Source organism: Xiphophorus maculatus, chromosome 22 (genome assembly GCF_002775205.1).
Source record: "Xiphophorus maculatus strain JP 163 A chromosome 22, X_maculatus-5.0-male, whole genome shotgun sequence".
In the NCBI taxonomy this organism is placed as follows: Eukaryota; Metazoa; Chordata; class Actinopteri; order Cyprinodontiformes; family Poeciliidae; genus Xiphophorus; species Xiphophorus maculatus.
The window spans coordinates 9,311,642-9,333,240 of record NC_036464.1 but is presented as its reverse complement, the minus strand read 5'-3'; the positions used below and the strand labels follow the sequence as shown (position 1 = coordinate 9,333,240).

The window sequence follows — 21,599 nt, the reverse complement described above, 5'->3', positions numbered from 1 at the left end:
TGGAGGGTGCCGTCTGTAATAATACATGAATTGCATAGCAAACAAACAAATTAAGTAACAAACAAAACATCCTAAATTTTAGCCTAACATCACTGTCAGTCACTGTTGCCAGTTACTGAATAGTCACCATAGCAACAAAAAGCATGCCACATGCATATTTATGACTAGTTTTTAGAAATAAGTGGCTTTGCTGCTTGGAGTTTTCCTTTGCAATTTGTACTATAGTATGCTGTACTCTCATTTACTCAATACAAAAGCCTTGTCCTCTTCCAATGCAGATATATGATAGTAATGTATTTATTCTAAAGCTGGAGATGCAGATGACACAATTTGAAATTTGCAATTTTTCATTGGAAAATAGATTTTTTAAATTATTAGTTAACATTTGCATTAGTGATTATATCTTATATGCATATAGATTTATTACACATTATACATATATTTTAAGCATTTCTTCATGTTGATGTTGTTGTTTACCAAACAGAATCTGTGGTATTTAGGCCAGGTGAGTGTGCTGATGGTGCCATAGTCTTTAAACCAGGTATTGGCACTTTTAGCAGTGTGGATAAGTTCTTAGTACTGCTAAAAAATCCAATCAGCATCCCCATAAAACCTGTCAGCAGAGGGAAGCATAAATTGCTGTAAAATTTCCTGATTGATGGCTGTGCTGACTTTAGACTTGACAAAACACTGAGCCGACAGTAGAAATGACGTCTCTCCTAATCATCGCAGACTGTGGAAACTTCACCTTGAAAAACTTGGTTTTTGTGCCTCTAAAGAATACTTTGGACCACTGAGCAACAGTCAAGTCCTTTTCATATCTTTAGCCAAAGTAAGGCAGTGACAGTTGTAGCCTGCAACACCCTGAATATGTCCAACTGTGGTGACTCTTGAAGATCTGACTCTAGCTGCAGCTTAATCTTCCCAAAACTCTTGAATGGGTCTTGCTTTACAAACCCATCAAGGCTGCAGTTATATTTTTTCTTTGTGTTTTCCTTTTTCCATGACAAAAATCCTGTTTTTAAAGTTATTAAAAAACAAACACACATCTTAGGGATTTGAACATCCATCTATTTTCTAACACCCTTGTCCCTAGTGGGGTCGGGAGGGGTGCTGGTGCCTATCTCCAGCTAACGTTCTGGGCGAGAGGCGGGGTCACCCTGGACAGGTCGCCAGTCTGTTGCAGGGCAACACGGAGACAGACAGGACAAACAACCATGCACACTCACACCTAGAGAGAATTTAGAGACTGATTAACCTAACAGTCATGTTTTTGGACTGTGGGAGGAAGTCGGAGTACCCGGAGAGAACCCAAGCATGCACAGGGAGAATGCTTCGATATGTTTCTGCAAGACGCAGAAACATAGCGAACCCAGGACCGTCTTGCTGCAAGGCAACAGTGCTACCAACTGTGCCACTGTGCATGATTTGAACAGTAAACATCAAATTGATAAACTCTCTCTTCTAATATTTCACTGTTTATGAATTTGTGTTTCAACTTTTTCACTGAATCCCAGTAAAAAAACAATGCATTTTTATAATCAATCTAAGTCAAGATTTTATCAAGTAAAATATGTTTTCTTTACTGACACTACCCCAGAATTATTGCGCCATGATCCATCATTTCAGATTTCAAGTTTTCAAAAGCCAAAACGAAATGTTCATTTTATGCAATATGACTGCAGTATTTGAAATTTATAAAACTCTCTTGGTTGAAGAAGCACCATCTACTTTATGTACCTCCACAGAATCAACTGTGAACAATGTCCATCATTTTATTCATCATGGAACCAACAGGAGACAGGATCAGTTTGGTTCGCCTTGATCTGAAATTACCAACATAGCTTAAAAGAAGCCACTAAATGGAGTTTAAGACAGAGGGGAAAGGCCAAATGCAATTCAGCGATAAAAGCTGCTTAATAGGGATAATGATAAGACTGTGGGTATCCACTCATGGCACTCAGGCACAGAGCTTCAGCTAAGCTGTGACTGCTACCGCTACCATTACTTAACTCTCAGCGTTTGTTTAAAAAGCAAAAGTCAACGTCCTTTTAGCCAGTGGCAGCCAGCTCCCTCAAGAGTCACGCAGTGTTACAGTATGAAGTTTTATACCAAAAGTTAATTGTGTGCTGACAAGTCGCTACAGGAAAGTGTTAATTTTCCCTCAGAATCAGACTTACATCACCAACACCCTGTCGTTCAGAAAGTGCTCAGACAAAAGGTCACAAAACATCCAATTAAGTAAATGGTGAAATCCGTTTTGCTTCTGCAGATGAGGAAACATAAACGCTTAGTGCATTTCAGCCTCAAATTCTGGGCCAACCATACCAGTGTGTTCTAAAGGATTAATTGTTCATGCTGGTAAGAAAGGAGGAGGAAAGAAACTTCAACTGGATTTACAATGGATTACTTAGAAATTTCACTTTGTTCCTGATGCTTTAGCAGCAAAGAGGAAACACAAAGTGTCATTATGTCATCATAGTTTGTTCAAACTGCCTGTGGCAATCCTGCTGAGGAAGAGCTCACTGTGCTCTCACACTTGAACTGGTCCTCTGGGGATGTCGAATACCTAAAATCAATAATACGATACAAGAAAAAAAGAATGGAACCAATTCCCAGGAACGTTATTAAAAGGAGATTCTCGCACCTCCACTAAAACGTACTTCTGTTTGTGGATCTTAGAGGGTAAAGAGATTTGTATGCCCATGGGAGTGCCCCCTGTAGCACTAGTGGAGACAGTTGGACTTTCTGCTTGAATCTTCTCTTACGCTCCTGAATAAAACAGATGTTAGGGACCTGCTCAGAGCATTTCCAAATGTTTGGTACTGGATTTCCTGGCTAAACTCAGTTCCCAACCAGTTGGGCATCTAGAAATTATGAAGAAGACTTGCTAAAGAAATAGGATTTAATGGACTTGGATGGGTGTTGGTGCCAGAAGGGTTGGTCTGAGTATTTCAGCACCTGACACAACCATCTAGTTTGCAAAGAATGTTTCAAAAAAAGAGAAAAATCCAGTTGATAGCAACTGTATGAACAATAGAGGTCTTGTTGATGCAGAAAAAAAGGAGACAGATTGCTTAGCAAAAGTAGCTCAAATACCCACTTGTTACAACCAAGGCATGCAGAATGTCATCTTTAAGCACACACCAGCCTTGAAGAAGATGGGCAACGGCAGTAGAATATCAAACAGGGTGACAATCTCATCAGCTAAGAACTGAAAACTGGAGCTATGTTTCACACAGCCTCAGCCAATCTGGACAAAAACGGTTTGGAATAAAACATTTACTGGTCTGAGGAGTCTTGATTTCAGCTGCAAGATTCAGATCGAGTTAAGAATTCAGTGTAAACAATGTGAAAACGTGGGAGATGAGTGTTTATACTGCGGATTTTAGAGGAGGGAAATGGGAACACTGTGTAGAGAGAGGAAAAATGTATAGGACATTAATACTGCATGTGCAACATTGATTACCAGAACAAGGGCAAAGTGTATTTAATGTATAGCTCTGGAAAAAATGAAGAACCCACTGCACTGAACCTCTTTGAAAACCTCATGGTTATTCCACCAAATATTAATTTCTGAACTCTTCCTTAGTTAAAACATTAGTACTGTTGTGTCTAAAAATGAACTTGTTTTCTTTGCATTATTTGAGATATGAAAGCATCTTTTTTGTTAATTTGACCATTTTTTTATTCTCTGCAAATAAATACTAAATTTTTGCTTGGAAATTTGGAGACATGTTGTCAGTAGTTAATAGAATAAAAAAATAATGTTTGTTTTACTCAAACATATACGTATAAAAAATTAAATCAGAGATACTGATCACTTTAAGAGGTACTTCTATTGAACTACTACATATTGTGTAGTTCAATATGAAGATGACAAGTATAAATAAATAAGAACTCTAAACATAGTGATAATAAAGTTATTCTTATAAAAAGTCTTGTCATGTTTGTCCATTGTCTGGTATTCCAGTAATTTTGCCATTCAAGTGTAGTGATGTTTTGATGCCAGTGACAAGGACAGAAAAAAATCTATATTGTTCACAAGGTGACTTTGGTTTGTTTGTTTTGATGGCGGATATTGAAAATCTGACAGCAATTCTATCATTTAATAAATATAGCAGCTTTTTTATAGTGTAGTTTTTGTCTTTATGTGCTGTTCTAATGATTTCGAGTCTGGCTTGCACTTGACCACCATTCTACAACAAATGTTCTCTCGGCAGCATTAAAGGATCTGCTTTTATCTCGCGGAGAACCTGCTCCGGGGAGCAGCTTGATCAAAGGTAGGAGGAACAGGGAGCGCTCAGATCTCCAAGATAAGAGGACAAATTTTGAAAAAAAAATCTCTGCAACATCCCTGCTGTTTTTGTCAGATTTAATATAGGTTGTCTAGATACATAATAACTGACCAGCAGTCTAATATACCATTGACAAGCAATCATGAAGATGTAAATGCTTTGCATTTGAAACCCCCGCTAAAGGTTTTTTGTGGGAAAAGACGATGAGGTATACAGATATGATTATACAGAATCAAATTTGTGTGCAGCCATCGAGTCTTACCTTTGAAACAAAGACAAATGCTATCGATTCTCCCAAGAGAATCTTACTGCATGAAGGAAAAAACAATATCTGCTCACTACTCAGATTTATTTATTCCTAGCTTTAGGCGGTCTCATTTTAATTTATGGGTGTTGCACTGAGCTCAGTGAAGCGGCTGCCCACTCTTGCAAACCACCAGAATGAGGCAAACATAATAACAGTGTAGCTCCCATTTTCATTTTAAAGTATGCCATGAATATTCATACATATAGGCTGTCTGGATTCTGATTCAATTTAGGGAGCCTTTTATAATATCCCAACTATCAAGCATAGAATCTCACAGCATTTGCAGAGCGATATTTTATTCACATGGTGCAAATAGTTGAGAATGCAGCATGACTCAAAATATCAAATGTCCCCTCCTCCTCCTCTTCACATATCTTTATGTTTCAATCATTCTAGTTAAAAACAACAACAAAAAAGGAATTTATTTAATATAAATAATTTGCAATCTTGTTCTTGCCGCATGCAGAATTAAAACACTGGGTTGACTAAATCCTTGGAATTAACTGAATATTTATTTGATGAAAAACCTGCTAAGCAAACAACAGATGGCACTGGTTTGGTAATAAGCGCTGATGAAACATCAGCAAATGACCTAAACACAATCCTACACTTTTTGTTTTTCTTATTATGAGGGACTGTGTGCAGAATGAGCAGATTATTACATTAACACATTATACTGATGATAGCAGTGAAAATGAATAAAACATAAATGTGTCTTATTTAGCTTTGTGTTATTTAGCGTGACTTGAGTTGGGGCTGAAATATTTAGCTGTGATACACACTGAGCTGCGTGAAAAAAGCAGAGTGTCAGCAGACTATGCTGACGACGGTGGATAGAAATGTGCCAAATCAAAAAGTGAGGAAGGTACTTTAGAACCCAGTAGAAGTTACAACCACCAACTACAAGCTACTTTGGTGGGATTTTAGGTGAAAAACCAACACGGTGGAAAAGTGGTGGATAAATGTGATGCGGAAATACAATAAGTGGTGGTCAGATACTTTTACCCATAATATATGAGAATGAGTCATTGTATTTTACTCAGCCCTCTTTACATCTTTTAATTAAATCGAAAGTGACCAAAACAGAATGTGACTTAATCTCTGCGTTAATACAAATATTTTGTGAAGACTTCAAATTAAAATATTAAACAAATAGCATCATGAGAACTAAGGTACATGGTAGAAAACTCCGCAAAAAAGCTGTGGAAAAGCTTAAAGTAGAGTTAGATCAATTTAAAAAGTGTAAGATTTAGACAACATATTGAGCATTGTTCAATCAAACATCCAAAAACAAAAATAGCATAGTGGCAAGCACACAAAACTTAGCCGTCCACCATAACTCTCACTTTGTGCAAGGAGACCGCTAATTAGCTGTGGAGGAGCGGCAACATCTACAGCTCAGGTAGGGGATTCTATTGGCAGGACTCCAAGTCATGCACTCCACAAATTGGGCCTTAATGGAAGAGTGGTAAAGAGAACCCCTCTGTTTAAAGAGATCCTAGTGGAAGTCAAAAACCTGCATGTTTTTGGTGTTTCCATGTTGCTGCACACGTGGCTTAAATGATGGCTGATTAACAGGTTTTTGCAACACTTGCAGGCATGTTAAGGAGGCTTTTTACCTGCAGTGTCAAAGGTAATGAGAAGATGGATGAAGACATGAAAATGAAGTGGAGGTTCACCTTCCAGCAGGACAACAATCCTAACTATGCAGCCAGAATAATAACAATTTAGATAAAAGCATAGTAAAGTTTTAGCATTGTTGAGCCCAAACGTAAATTCATCCTTCTCAAATCAGACATTAAAGTTTGTTGCTATAACATTACAAAAAGGCAAGGAAAAATGTTCAAAGGGGTTTGAATATTTTTCCAAGACACTCAAAATACCAGTTCCCTCAGTGGGGTCTAAGGGTTCCTTTCTATTTATTTAAATAGTGTGCTATTTCAAGATTACATGAAATAGCACAATTTTTAAAATTTGTAACCATTACTGTTCATAAAGAATGCAATGGTCTCTGGATGCATTTTTGGCAAAAGAAATCTGATCTATCAGCATGTTAATCTGGAGATGAAAAGAAAGTACATCCTTTTTAAATGTGCTTGACAACTAGGCCATAAAAATGATCTAATTATCAGTAGGTTTTAAATCTAGGGATACAGAAGTTTAATTGACTAATAAAAGACGATCTCTCAACAAAAACCTTCTGAAACAACTTCACTGGTTTCATAAGAATTCAGTTTGAAATTAGCTCCAATAATCTGCTAATCAAAGAACTTAATGAAATGGATGATGAGCAAGAGTGTAGACCTTGTTAAAAGGTTCATGTTTGGGCAGTTAGCTGCTCTACAGCATTCAGGTTTGTTTCAGCACACAGCCAGAAAAGGTTGATATTAATGAGTTCATAGAAATGTGTTGCTCTATATCAGCCTAAGAAGGATTATTTTACAGAGAAGAAATCTGTCTTTTTTTCTCAACATTTGCTGAATTTTCCAAAACTGAAGGTTTCTGAGGGTTTAGCTTGAGGTCAAACTGAGCAATCCTCCACAAAAATTACAAAACAACCCTTACATCCACATCTAACTCTACAAGGCTCTATTCCCAAGTTATGTTTTAAAGGTTCATGACAACAATTAGGAGAAGGCTTGAATAGCTTGTTTGGAAACACTGCCTGGAGGAAGCATCTTGCCTCTACTTACTTTTAAGCATCAAATATACAGGACAAAGACACAGGAAACTCAGTTTTCAAGATGAAGTAATAATGAAGTCTATATATTGCCACAATGTGCCCACACAGCCTGTCAAACGTAACAAAAAGACATTTAAGAAATGTAATGGCCTCATAGCTCCATGTGACATGAGTCAGATTTTCACACACCAGTGATTATATACCCCTTCTTCATGGTTTGTCAACCCACAACTTTATATATTTTTGAGTTGGCTGAATATAAATGAATCCTCAATACAAGGTTTAACCTATGCTGTTACACTGCATATTTTCTTATCGGATCTGTTGTGTTTTCAACCAACTCTGCTTCTAAATTCAATTTGGTCTTGACCTCAGAGTTTGAGTCTTTGGGACCAACTAATCTGGATTTATGCTATCTGTACACATTCAAGAGAGTTATCTAAAGCAGGTAAGATGTTAATTGCTTACACCTTTTTAACAGAACCTCACATAAAAAAAATCTTGAACTGCCCCTTCTAGGCAAATTGTTTAGGATGGAGGGGGAATGTTGTGAGGGTTTTCTGAACATCTACACCCAGTACTTCAATCTCCACAGCCTGGGGCAAAATTATCCTTCATCCAGAATCATTTTGTTGGCACAAAAGTATAGCTAATTAATATTAAGTCCTTAATGATTATCATTCATAACGCGAATGATCTCAGTTACGTCACACTCTGTTTGATTCACTATTAATTCCTCCCGTCACTGTGAGGCATTTTATTACTGCTTTCAATGAGTCAGATTTAACTTGTGTAGGCAGCCTGATTACAGTTATTATTTTTAATAAAAGGTATTGGCTCTGGGATCAGTTGGTCTTGTCTTGTGAATAGCTGGTTGCGCAGGACTAAGTTGTTCTCCGTCGGGCTGCATGAGATTTAATATCTGAAACAGTTTAGGCAGAAGTCTGGCCGAGGCCCCCACTTTTCTATACAAAATGCAATCTGCCTCCAATCAGAACTGACACTACTGTTTACTGCCTGACAGTCCTGCCAAACAGTACACAGCCCATGGTATGCAAGACAGTGACAGATAGTGGCAGGCTCAGCCAAGACAGTCAACAGGCTGGAGTGAAGCTTTTCAGGGAAGGAAAGTCTGTAGTGTGGGTAGGGTATATTCTGCTGGCTTTTCACAGAGGATGGAGCAGGCTATCTCATCTCCATCAGGAGCACTCACTCTCTCCACAAATTAATTGAATGTCAGTCAAAGGGAAAGTGAAACGGAGGTGAGAAAGTGACTCAAACCTTTGTGTTAGAGCAAAAATGGAAGATGGGCAGCTGGGGTTTAAAATTCAAACCTTTAATGCTCAGGAGAATACACTCAAGAAGTGAGAAGTCACCAAAAATTGGAGGTAAATAAAGACGGATGTGTGGTCAGAAACATAAACGTCCACTAAAAAGAGATGCTCATATACCAAAAGCAGACTTTCAAGAGTCTGGATAAATAAACACCAGCTGCAAAGAAACCTTGCCAGAGAAGAGATTCATTAAAAGCCCCTTTCTGATCCAAATTACATGCTGTTTTTTAAAAATCTTTCTCAATAATTTCACCTTTCTACTTTGTTGGATCCAGTACTGAATAAAATCATTGGTAATATTCCACAGTAATGGCATAAAATTACTACCTGAGACAATTTTAATGCTCAACGTTTTAGTTTGTGGCAAAGACAAGTAACCTCTAACAAATTTGTCTACACCCACAACACTTTTCAGGGGACTTGTTGTCAGAAGACATTAAATGTGATTCAGCTTAAAAAAAACAACAAAAATATTAGCCCAGGTAACACTTCATGCTGCTGTGCTGCATTAATATTGTGCACTCAAAACCAATAATATCTATGGACATAATATGCTAAATCAAGTAGGCAGTTTCCCCCATACAAGTAACTTCATCAATTAAAATATGATTTCTTTAATAGCACTAAAATAAAAAAAACAATTAAAAGGAAAATGCCACTTTGACAGAGTGAAAAATTATTTGCCACCTTGTATATTTTTTTCTGTTTTATATTTTCTTACATTTATGATTTTCAATGACATTTCATAACCTGCCTGAGTAAATGTAAAACAGTTTTCCAATGATCATCTCACTTATTATGGAAGAAAGGTTATCCAAACAGCCTGACCCTATGTGCCACATAGAAAAAAATATATATACGACATTATTCTTAGCCAAAAGATGAACTTATTTGAAGTTCTTTTCCACATCTTTAGAGATCAGCACTATTTAATAGTTTAGATTATTAGTGCAATTTGTTGATTTGCTGCTTCCAGCATCTCCACCAAGGCTGTTTCCCGAAATGTGTTTTGCCACCTCAGGCTCCCAGGAGTGTTTTGGTCATGGTGAAATAGATCCAGACTGATTTGAAAGGAAAAATGGTGCTTAAAACTTAAAAACTTAAAAACATCCACCAACCATTGTTGTTTGATATTCTAGAGATCAAATAGGTCAGCTTAGAAAAGAAAATCACCTAAATAAAGACTCATTTAAACTATCAAAAATATAAGATCAGATCAACTGAAAAAAAAATGGGATCTTACCTTCCACCTCCATGTTGGTATCTGGTGGGTCGTTATCTTTCTCTGGGACAGGTTGTTTTTGATCTGATGGAAACAAAGGAAATATGTTGTTTAATTTGTTACAAGCCTTCACAGGACAGTTTAACCATCTGTTTGAGTTAGTAGAGAAAATAAATTAAAGAAAATGGTCAGCTGTACCAAAGCTTCTGTTAGAAATATACCTTTATTATCCTCCTTTTCTTTGCTGGTGTCCTGTTCTTTGTCATCTTCCTCGTTGTTAGTGACCATTTCCCTTTCTTCTTCACCCTTTTCATGTTCATCATCATTCTGTTGTTGGTCTGGCTCCATTGTGTTTGAATTTTGATCCTCATCTTCAAACAATTAGAAAACAAATAATAGGAAGAGAGTGCTGAATGACTTGAGTGTCACATGACAGTTTTTAATATGTGGCAGAAACATAACTTCATACTCCATTACTGCTGATAGAAATCTCTGAAACATTTATACAGTAACACTCTTTTTGCTGAAATGGAGTTTGATAGATGACAGGAAAAGACTGTCAGACTAAAAAGAAGACACAATCTGGAGAAATATTGGCTGCTGAATTACATATTTCAAAAGTTAACATTCTTACATTTATTATTGCAATATAGGTGATACTGAAAAAAAATCAAGATCAAAATGTTAAAATGTGGAGAAAAAGCAAAAGCAATTTATGTCTATGCACACAATACATGCACACATCAAACTTTTCAGATTTGTATTAGTTCATAATAATATAACACTGACTTTTGATCTATCCCATAAAATAAAAATAAAAAATACACAAAAAATTGGGTTGCGATGAGACAAAAAAGGTTGAACAAGCTCAAGGGGTGTTGTTACTTTTGTACAGCACTGTACTATATGGAGCAATTTCTGTTAAATTATCCTGTTGGTCTTTTTTGCTCTTAACTCCCTGTTTGTGTCTCATGAGAAGGTAATTACACATCCTAGATATTGGATAGCATCCCAGGGCAGCATTTGCTAGAACTTGCTCACAGAATGCCTCCAAAATTCATGCAGAGAGAGGCTCTATCTGTCAAATCACTGTCAATGGCATGGGATTTGAGTAAAACAAAAACAGAAGAGAGATGAGGCGCTGCTCGCTGCCAGTATGCAAATGCCGAATCTTAATTATATACCAGCAGCACAGAGGATATTCGAAAAAGAGAAATGGTTCTGGCTCAAAGTTAATGGCTGCCAATGCGCCAAAAGAAAATGCACAGATACACTTATATACCCTCTACCCGCACAGCTCAAGAAATAACATCTGAGCTTTGGGATGCTCCACACTGATGTATTTGGAGATTTGCATTATAATCGCACTGCTATAGCTCTATTTTAAACAAAATGTCCATGCAATACCTTTACACTTTAAGCTTAAAAGAAAAACCAAAACTGAATTTCAGCTTCCGAGAGAGATACGAAGCAGTTCAACATGCTACTTTGGGATGTGATGGTTAGTGAGGTGGAAATCTACACTTAAGATGATCACATCTAATCAAAGCCAGTGTTTGTCCTGGAAATTGGACTCCAAACTAAACTATACCTTGGGGTTGACTCGGCATGTCTACATCTTCCAGTTCTGAAAAACAGAGAAGGAATTCAAATAAGGGGGAGACATTCAGGTTCAGCACTGAAGCAGAGAGTCGAAATGATTCGACTTTCCATATCACCTCAAAAAGCCTTTTTTATTCCAACTCTTTGTACAGCTTTGTCTTTGTACTGCAGTATGAGAGCAATAGAACCACAAAGACATGCATAAATTAAAAGACAAAAAAGAAAAGAGAAAGAATGTCACTTCTAAAGCCATACATAATTGAGGGATTTCTTTGTTCCAAGCAAGTGTGATAAGAGAAGTTTTTTCTTGTGTGTTGAAAAGGAAGGAAAGGCTGAGCAGAAATGAATAAAAAATAAAAATTTTTGATGACAAATGGCATCAAGAAGCATTGGTGAAGCAGAGAGATTGAGGACATGTTTTAATGGTGCGTGGAGCTGCTTTACCATCGTTCTTCTCTTCGTCATGAGCTTCCTCTTTACCTAGAAAAGAAGGGGAAGGAGCTGTCATACAAACATGCATGAATGTGAAAAATGCCAGCTATTCATATCAGGAAAACAAAGCAACGAGTCACACTAATCATCAGTGTTCATCTTCTCTCTGCAAAGGACTCATTTTAGTAGGTCTGACATCACATTTTGTACAGTGCTTCAAAAAGAAAGTTTGTTTTATCAGTCCACTTACAGGGCAGGGTAGAACAATTCTGGAAATTGTTAAATCTGGAAGCTTTTTAAGGGAATTTATGATCCTAAATCAGAAATTAAAGCATTGGTCCCTGGTCCCTTACCAGGGATTTTAAATAAAGTTTGGGATGTATCTTTTAGCATAGCCTTGATTAAAACAACCAGATTTCAGGCAGTGTCAAGTGCAAAGAGGTTGCTTAATCAGAAGCTCCAAGAGGTCAATGACATGTTCAGAGGAGCTTAGGTGAGAAAATCTTTTGACAGGACAACTTGGTTTTTCCATCTAGAAGTCTGGTCTTTATGGGAAATGGGCAATAGAAAAATCATTTTCAGGGGACGAATTAAATTTGTGAAAAAAGTTGGTCTGGCCAGATGACACTAAACCACACCACCTGTGAAATGGCAGCCTCATGCTGTGGGGATGCTCTTGTTAGGTATAAACAATAACAAGAATTTGGCTAGTGTTACATAAAGAGTAATTTTGAAAGAAAACCTGTCAGAGGCAGCAAGACTTAAAATTAGGGGCGGAAGTTCATTTTCAAGCAGATCAACAACTCTAAACACACAACAAGAGCCTAGTTAAAGTCCAGTCAGATATGCTCTGTATCCACTTTGAATGAGCTTGAGATATTGTGTAAATAAAAAAAGAAAACCTTCAGTATCTAGATGTAGATTGAGACATAAACCATGACAACAAACTTGAAATTACCCCAAATGTTGGTTTCCACAAAGTATTGACTCAGGAGAGCTGAATAAATATACACAATAAATATACTTGTTACAAGTTTTATGACTCACCATATACCACTTGATATAGATTTAGTTGCACAGTTTACATGCATATCATCACCACTCTTAAAGTCAGCAGGCACATCGCCATCTCCCTATGTTAAACAGTTTGTAATAATATGCCAGCATAAAAGGCAAAATATGCATATATATTTTTATAAGACATTAATCTGCCATCATATCTGTCGCTCTCATCCTCTGTGTCCCTCTTTGCTTTCTCTCGCACTTTCCCATTTATGTACACACATAAACCAATGACATTTGGGACAAATTGAGTAAATGAAAGCCACGACACCAATAAGAGAACATGCTTCACAATGGCTATTGTGCAGCTTCTATAATTGCTTTTTTAACAAGCTGCAGCAAGAGGCCATTTTTTCATATCTATGCAATTTTGCAATGCACTCAGAACAATAAAAAATGCCAACCTCTATTAAATGGGGGAAAAGGCCAGTCCTGCCACTGCCACATGTTTGTCCCAAGTACCTCTGTCCATCATGCAGAATGCCGGTGACACACAGATGGCAGCGCTTTGTATTAATCATGACTGGCATTTTGAGAAGAAACCACAGACAGGGGGCCTGAAAAGAGTACTTCACCAGAAAGAACTGTGTCAGAATAATACTTCCCGAGCCTCGAAAACATCCTAAACCTTTCCTCTGTGTTAAGAAAAAAGGTATTCATGGCTTTCTAAAGTGATCTTTATTAACCATATATCAGATACGACAAAGTACCAAAAGTAATTTCCTCCATGTTATTTGATCATTTGTGTTTGGCTTATTGAATGGAACAGTATTCTATTTGGGATAGAGGATGCAAAGGGACAGATTGTGGATACACACACACACACCCCACACTCGCATACAACTCCTAACAGAGGAGATTCTCTGCTGGGTTGATGTGATTTATAATGGCTCCAAGTTGGGATCAATTAGACTGCCGCCTCTCCTCACAAAATTAAACCCCAGACCTGCACACGAAGAACGAAGAAGGACGCCAACCTGAACGCCCCAAACAGCAGGTGGCAGCATTGTCACAGCTTTCTTTACCAGTGCGCACCATATGATACTGTCACAGCTACGAGTCGGTTTCTGACATACTTCACAGAGAAGGCTTCAGCAAACACCACAACATTTCCAGTGTCAATACGTCCATGAAACCCGCTTTGAGAAATGTAGGAACAAAAAAGCAATTTCAGCCACTCTGCTGCACTTTTGTATACAAAACAAGAAGGCTGGAGTGTATTTCTGAGGAAAAACGAAACAAATCCTGATTTATTTATGTTAACATAAAAGTCAGCACGATTACAAGTATGTTAATAATTTAGGTCCTAGCATGCAACATACCTCGTGTGTCCTACTTGCGTGACCACTGAGTAAATCGAAAGTGATGATGATACTTTTTACGGAAGTTAAAGTGGTGTTTATATTCAGCAAATAATAAATATTAAATCCCCATAAACACATACAGTGCTGTAAAAAAGTGTTTCCCCTTACAGACTTCTTCTGCATTGCTTATCTATCTCATGTTTCAGAGAAAAAGAACCAAATAGCAAATAAAAACAATCAAATGATAATTTCATTTATAAAGCTAAAAAAGGAATTGCCCCACAAACCTGGTAATTTGTTGCGGCAATGTGACTAGCAAGAAAAGTTTGCAATAATCAGCAATGAACCTTTTACAATGCCGTGAAGGAATAATTTCCCCGTTCTCTTTGAAGAATTGTTTTGTTTCAGTCAAACTGGACTGGTTTGGTGTGTGGTCGCTGATTTTCTAAAGCTCTCCAGCCCTGTGGAGGTGGAGTTGCTGGCGGGCTTTAGATAATTGCTCTGCTGCATAACAAAAGTGTGCTTCAGTTTAAGGCGATGAGCTGATGGGTCCGAAGCACATTTTCCTAAAATCTTGGTGATCTTCAACATGTTTTGCGGCAAATATGCGACAGGCTCTGTATTGTTTTTGGTGAGCAGTTGTTTTTGCCTAAGAACTCTCCATGTTCTTTTACTTTTTCCAAAATATTTACTGAGGCAGTTGGCTCTGCAATGCTTTAGAGGCTGTTCTACATTCTTTCATTACCTTCTGGATGATTTTTTAATGTGCTTTTGATCTAAATATGGTAGCCTGTCAAAGGTTCACCGCTGTTCCATGCTTTCTCTACTGGCAGACAATGGCTTTCACTGTAGTTTAACAAAAGTCTTAGAAATGACTTTTGAATCCTATCCATGAAATTTGATATATGTATTAGGAACACAGAGTTACGCATTAAATTTTGTCAATATTTTCACCCACTTCATGCTGACAAAGACATTTCATTTAAGTGATTTTTAATTTTAGGTTGGTTTGCAGAGATTTGTATTTATTTCAAATTACATTTTGTATTTACTCAGGGACAAAACAGATACTTTTTAGATGATTTTTTAAAAATCAGGTGTAATTGCATTGCCTTTTCTGGCCTTGATAAATGCAATCATTTAAAAACTGTCTTTTTTCTATTGTAATTTAATGATTTATTTATTTTTTTTGCATTTACTGTGGACCAAAATATCGTTCGGCGATAGCATCTGTCTATCAACATGAAGCAGATCAAAAGATCTTTTGGAAATCTTTTAGCCTGCTTCATGTAGTTAGACAGGTATTATTTGAGTTTTTCTTAATTTTAGTTTAGCAGTAAAATTTCCTGAGTGTGTCTAGTGAAACATAATTTAGCGTTACAAAATTAGAGTAAATGTGTACTTTAACAATAGCCATGAATATTTGTTTTTTGTTTTTGATAGCTTTTTTCCTTAATAAAATTAATTATTAGAAAAATGCAATTTATATATCCTTGTACATTATTAAAATATATTTTATAATTTGACAGAATAATAAAAAACAGTAAGAAGGCTAATACTTTCTCACAGCACTTTGCAGATACTCATCAGATAGGCTCAGAGTTCCACCCCGTAGCCTTGTCTGTTGTTTCTTTGATTAAATCCACTGAAGCAAAAGACAAAAAGGAGAGAAACCTTAAAAAATTCATCAGACATGTAAAGCGGGAAAAAAAGCTCTGGGATGACCCACAGCGATCATTCTGAGACCTTCAGCATGTGAAATCTGTGTGTGCAAGCGAAGTGCAAGTTCATTTGTGAGCCACGTTTGACAGGCAGCCACAGTGTAAAAGATGGCATCCCATAGAGAGGCTGGCTGTCAGTCCACACAGTGTTATTAATCTACATATCTGTCCACACCCGTACAGAGATGCGCCATCTTTCACCATCAACCCTCTCGCTCCCCCTCAGGTTATTCTCAGTATGCATCCATTGCCAGGCATTGATTTCTGGCTCAGTTTTCACTTTTTACTGTGGCTTGCCCTGTGACATCAACTAATCTCACTAATTCCAACCTGATATCAGATAATAGACACTGTGAGGTGTTCTCAAAGAGCTTATATTTCACCTTAGACCTCTGTGCCAGCACTTGGCTCAGCGGGTGGCCCACCCTTTCCTTCCCCCCACTTTTATTTATGTAACTTGCAGCGTGTGCATGCTGTGCTTCTGTTTCATGTGGATTATCACAGCACAGCTCGTCCCCACGCACACTGTTGTGACACTATTTCTCATATTCCTCCGATTGATAATGTACAATTTAGCTCACATTTAGATTCACATAGATTGTTGCCAAAAATGTTTACAAATATAAATCTGAAATGTGGCTTGCCTTTCTATTACCCCCTCTTTAATCTGATATCTCCAAATAAAATCCAATACAAATCCAGTAAAATCCTGGTTCAAAAAGTGGCAACAGAGTCTGTGTGGAATTAACACAAAGTATAAAGTTAAAAGCCAAATTAATCCCACAGCAGATTTATATTTAAAGTTATTAATACAAATGAAGCATCTCTCAAAACAGTCTAAAATTTTGAAATTAGCATAACGTCTGAAAAAAAGAAAGATTATGTTTCATTAAAGAAACATGTCATGTTAAATTGTTTTTTATGCTCTTCTCAATAATAAATAGAAACATATTTTTTGGAGTTAAAACAAATCAAACTGTTCTTCTAATTGCTTGCCAGCTTTTTGCATGCATCCACTTGTAATTTGGTGATTTATCTTTTGTGATGAGCTCCAAGTCTTTTAGGTTGGAAGGCCTCATTGCCATCACACTAATCTTTATCTCCCTCCACAGATGTCCCATCAGATTCAAGGGACTATGACTGGACAGCTTTAGCTGAATATGCTGGGTTTTTATTATTACTATTTTCTTCCTTTAGTCCACAGGGGCCCAGAAGGCTTTTGCTTGTAAGGTGAAAAAGTAATTACTTGTATGTGTTGTGTATGAAACAAAAGGAAAAGGGAAGCCCTATAATAACCTGCAGTCCACCAACAGTGAATTATTCTTAGAGGAACAGTGAAGAAAGTCTCTGTACCTTAATGGGGGACCCAGTAAAACGTAAGAGTTTACCCCCTGAGGAGCATGATGGATGTGAGGGATCCACTAAGACGTACTGACAGGTACCAGTTTTGCTGCGGTGCAAAATTAATTTCAAAATAAAAAATAATAATAAAAAACCAAAATAAAATCCCCCCCAGATCGATGACACCTCGTCAGAACCCAAGTACAGACAGGAGACAGTAAAATACAGCTGTGTGTTTTCAAAGGAGGAAGCTCCTTCTCTGTTGTTCTAAAGCATCTTAGGGTGCCGGTCTCACACAGCTGACAGTGTGCTTTTCCAGCTCACTGTTCCTCTGCTCTGTGGTATCTTGACATCTGAGCGTTTGCTATGATTAATCCCTCCTATGTGCTACATTGAACCACACCTAACCTTTACAGTGCAGGCAGAACAAAATCATTTCATTCCCTTCCTCTGAGAGAGGTTGTCTCAAGGACTGACTGTTCCCAAGCTGGGAAGCTGCATCAAGGCCTTTTGTGAATGGATTAGTTACTATTAAGCTGAGGGGCCTGATAAATTAGGATTTCTAAAGATTATTACAAATACTTATGCCCTTCTAATGCTGATGATTGAATTTTTAGAGTCATCCTGAATTACGTTTGTGGATTAGAGAGGAGGTATCTTGCAGAGGAAAAGGACTTATTATGCTTTGTTTTACAGTGTAAATTGTATTGTCGCCCTTGCGACTGCGATGTCCAGAGGATCGCGTGGAACAGATTCTCCAAAGAAAACAAGCATGACTGTTATCTTCAAAAACTTCCTACAACCTTAAGGCTTCAAGACAAATGGATAGTGTACGATTTTAATTGCCTACCAACGCCCTCCAGTGTAAGAATCTCATTATCTTTGGTCCATCGTATTGGAGAAGCCTATAATTGTTTCAACATTACACATCCAAAGGGGCTGAAGCTGCAGAATAGCCAGATAATGGCTTCTTAAACAGGTTTGCCCAAAAGAAAACATTCTTTTAAAAAAGGACCTAGCTTCATCCTCTATTCATTTCCCCAAAGAGGAGAGCTAGGCATCAGAGAGCAAGAGATTACCCAGCAAAAACACATTCCATTAGTTTAGACATGGTGGAAAATTTTTCTGTAAACACATATCAGTGTAAGAGGCTCCCACTACCACTAACGCTGCTTGGCATGCTCAAAATTAAAAGAATTGGAGTAGAAAACAAACAGATACAGGCAGACGTATAGATTTAGTAACGTGCTCACCCTTTTCGCCATCCTCAGCCTCTTCCTTGGTTGTAGATTTTGTTGATGGAGGTGTGCTGTCTGTAAATAAACAATGAGAGTTGGTGCTTCACTGATGCGGTACTGATGCATCTCTATCCACAAAAAGCAACAAGATGCAACTCTTTTGTCAGGTCTTGTCAATATAAACTGTCAAGTGGGTTGACATGAGTAAATAAAAGTTATCCTACAACCCCTATAACTGAAATGCTAAAATAAACATGTTCCTTAGCTCAACACAAAGCATTTTACTATTTTGTTTTCTGTTCTCTGTAGACTCCACTATTCAAAATGTTATCTCCATAAGCTGTTTGAGATGTATCTGCAAAGAAGAATAAAAGTATCAAAGGTAAAACTCGTCTTTTTGTCGAGCTGGAAAAGCAGACTATGGAAATCCTTAGAAGGCCGTCCAAAATCGATCCTGTTTTAATTTCTATGGGAATGTCAGAATAAATACAAACAAAACTGCCTTTGCAGTGTAAGAAAACAAGTAAGTGCCTAGTTTTCATATTCAAACTGGCAGAATGATGCAAAATAGACTTTTTTTTGAGTGTGCGCATCTGTGGAGTTTATCATGCAAGCCAATTCTCAGTGCAATGCTCCTAAGAATGATTGTTAACACCATAATGACAAGCATTATTGTGATGACATGCTAAAGGAGAGTCAGAAAGAGTAGGAGCTTCTTAAAGAGACAGCGGCTCAAAGTCACATTCTTTTAAGTTATGTTTGATATATACAGCATTTTTATAACAAACGAAGGTAACAGTTACTTGATTGGACTATAAGATTGCATTATGTACTTAGAAAATACATAAAACTGCCCTTTTAACAAGTGAGACAACTATTTAAAGAGTGGTTGTACATTTACTCAAGCAGGTTATGAAATCTGAATAAAGTACATATAAAACATAAAAAATCTGCAATGTGGCAAATACTTATTTACTGTATATTAAAGGGGATATTTTATAACAACTGAAGGTAACATAGTTACTTGATTGTACAATAAAATGGCACTAGGGGTCTGGCAAACGCATAATACCACCCATTTAATGACACGCAGTCTAATCAAAGTCCAAATGTAATATAATGCAATCTAATTCATCCTGTAAAGCCAACTGACCAAGTTATATCCATAAGGAAGTTCAACCAACTGCACAATTGATTTTGGAGTAATCTCTCATAATGAGCAAGCATGTGAGGGTTTACTGCAAAGCCATTAATTTAATGTATTATAGTTAAATTCATCAATCATGTACTATTTTGAATCATTTGTAAATCAATTTAAGTTTAGAAAAAAAAAAAATTTGACATCCTAAAACAACACTCTCTTGGCTGCCTAAGCTCGGCATGCCTCTGAGGAGACCATACAGCTCTCTTCTGTGGCTTTGTTACCTGCCTGAAGAGAACAACATTAAAAGGAAATCTCCAGAGGGAGAGGAGGGAAGAATGTGAGGCTTTGAGACCATCTCCAGACCACTGTGTGAGCCAAAAGCACCATCCCACGTTAGCATAAAAATCATTTGATGCTTTGAGTTGGTTCCAAACTGACTGATTCAAACTCTGGCTGATGGAGTGGAATAAAAGGCCAGTTCTTGGCACCCACAAAGAGGGAAATCAAACAAGGCCAAACTGGACGAGGACAGGAATGGTATGATAATACAAGAGAGCTAGGAATTATCAGGAATTGTTTCAGCTGGCGTTTTATGGTCTGATGGTATGTTATTATAGAGTATGTAGTGTAAAACAGCTGGTGAGGAGCTCTATAGAAATAATGTGGGCTGTCTGGACTAAAAATCTCAAATGCATTTGGTCTGAGCCAAATCTTTATGATGCAGCCATTACGTCCGCACAGTTTCACTTTGAAATATCACATTTTACAGTCACGTATAAAACAGCTCTTTTATGTTATCCCCAAAATGGACTCCCTTTGAAAACACAGATGCGTGTAATTGGCAAATCATGGGAGTGACTTTGGGAGGAAAAACATTTTGATAGCACCCAGAGCTCTACATTTACCGTAATGTGGCCACTTTCTCCAACAGACAGTAAAACTAATGGTATTCTCTGCTTAGTTGGGTTCACGTGTGCTATGACATTTTTTTAAAAGCATCAGCAGCAGAATAATTTGGATCTTCACTTTTATAAGGGAAAACGTCATCAGGTGCAATGTTCCCTAGAGAGCAAACTGCTGCAGGCAGGAAACTGCTTTTCACACAAATAAATCTTTTCAGCAGTGACAACAAAGCTAAACTATGCTGCATCTATTGTTTAACAACACACACAATTCCATGAGGTACTTTGTTTATGCCGCTGCTTATTCAGGACATCAGTGCATGGATGAATGTCAATAGTTTATCCCGATAAGCAACATCTGGGAGTTTTGGGCTGCGTGCCACATGATGGGGTGGAGATAAAAGCATCATGCACTGACAGTCATGTTTGTGCTATCATCTGGCTTATGCTGTGGAGGGATGCCAATCTGTAGTCTCTTTGTCATCGCTCTAGGTGGCCTAAAGGAATTGTGGCCATAAGCCGGATGAACGGAATGTTGTCGGGGAATTAGCTCTTGTAGTGTAACGCACCTGACATGAAGTATTTTTATACTAAGATGAGTTAGGCCAGGGATTCGGCTTGTCAGCAGATGCATAAACATTCAATTTCGTCTGCCGCATAAAACCCAGCAAATCACTGTCACAAGCCAAAGCTTCGGCGCTCACTCACCCTCTGTCTGCTTTAATGGAGGTGTTAAGGTGAAAAGGCAACCATGAAATATTCTGTCACTCACCTCCCTTCAGCTGCTCCTCCGTAACCTCAATGTCATTGTCTGGAAGAGGAGGGAAATGAGTGTGTTAAAGCAGGCAGTTTTATAAAGTACAATACAACCTGTCATCATAAATTGATTACACTGTTAGAACACAGAATTTCAACACTGTGTGTCTACTTCCTGTCTTCAAAACAATAAGCCTACAACGTTCTCCTTCAGTTGATTTTTGCAAATATTAGTTGACATACAGTGCTGTGG

At 37.6% G+C, this 21,599-nt stretch overlaps 1 protein-coding gene across 1 annotated transcript in view; it reads right to left on the bottom strand.

The window, feature by feature from the left end:
* Positions 1-21,599, bottom strand: part of LOC102229387 (glutamic acid-rich protein) — a 164,989-nt gene that overhangs the window by 14,291 nt on the left and 129,099 nt on the right. Inside the window, exons 5-10 of the mRNA XM_023327446.1 lie at positions 21,363-21,401; positions 18,560-18,619; positions 11,891-11,926; positions 11,436-11,471; positions 10,066-10,215; positions 9,866-9,928 (exon numbers count right to left, since the gene is read on the bottom strand). Of these exons, the coding sequence (XP_023183214.1) occupies positions 9,866-9,928; positions 10,066-10,215; positions 11,436-11,471; positions 11,891-11,926; positions 18,560-18,619; positions 21,363-21,401 (384 nt within the window). The remainder of the gene's footprint in view (positions 1-9,865; positions 9,929-10,065; positions 10,216-11,435; positions 11,472-11,890; positions 11,927-18,559; positions 18,620-21,362; positions 21,402-21,599) is intronic.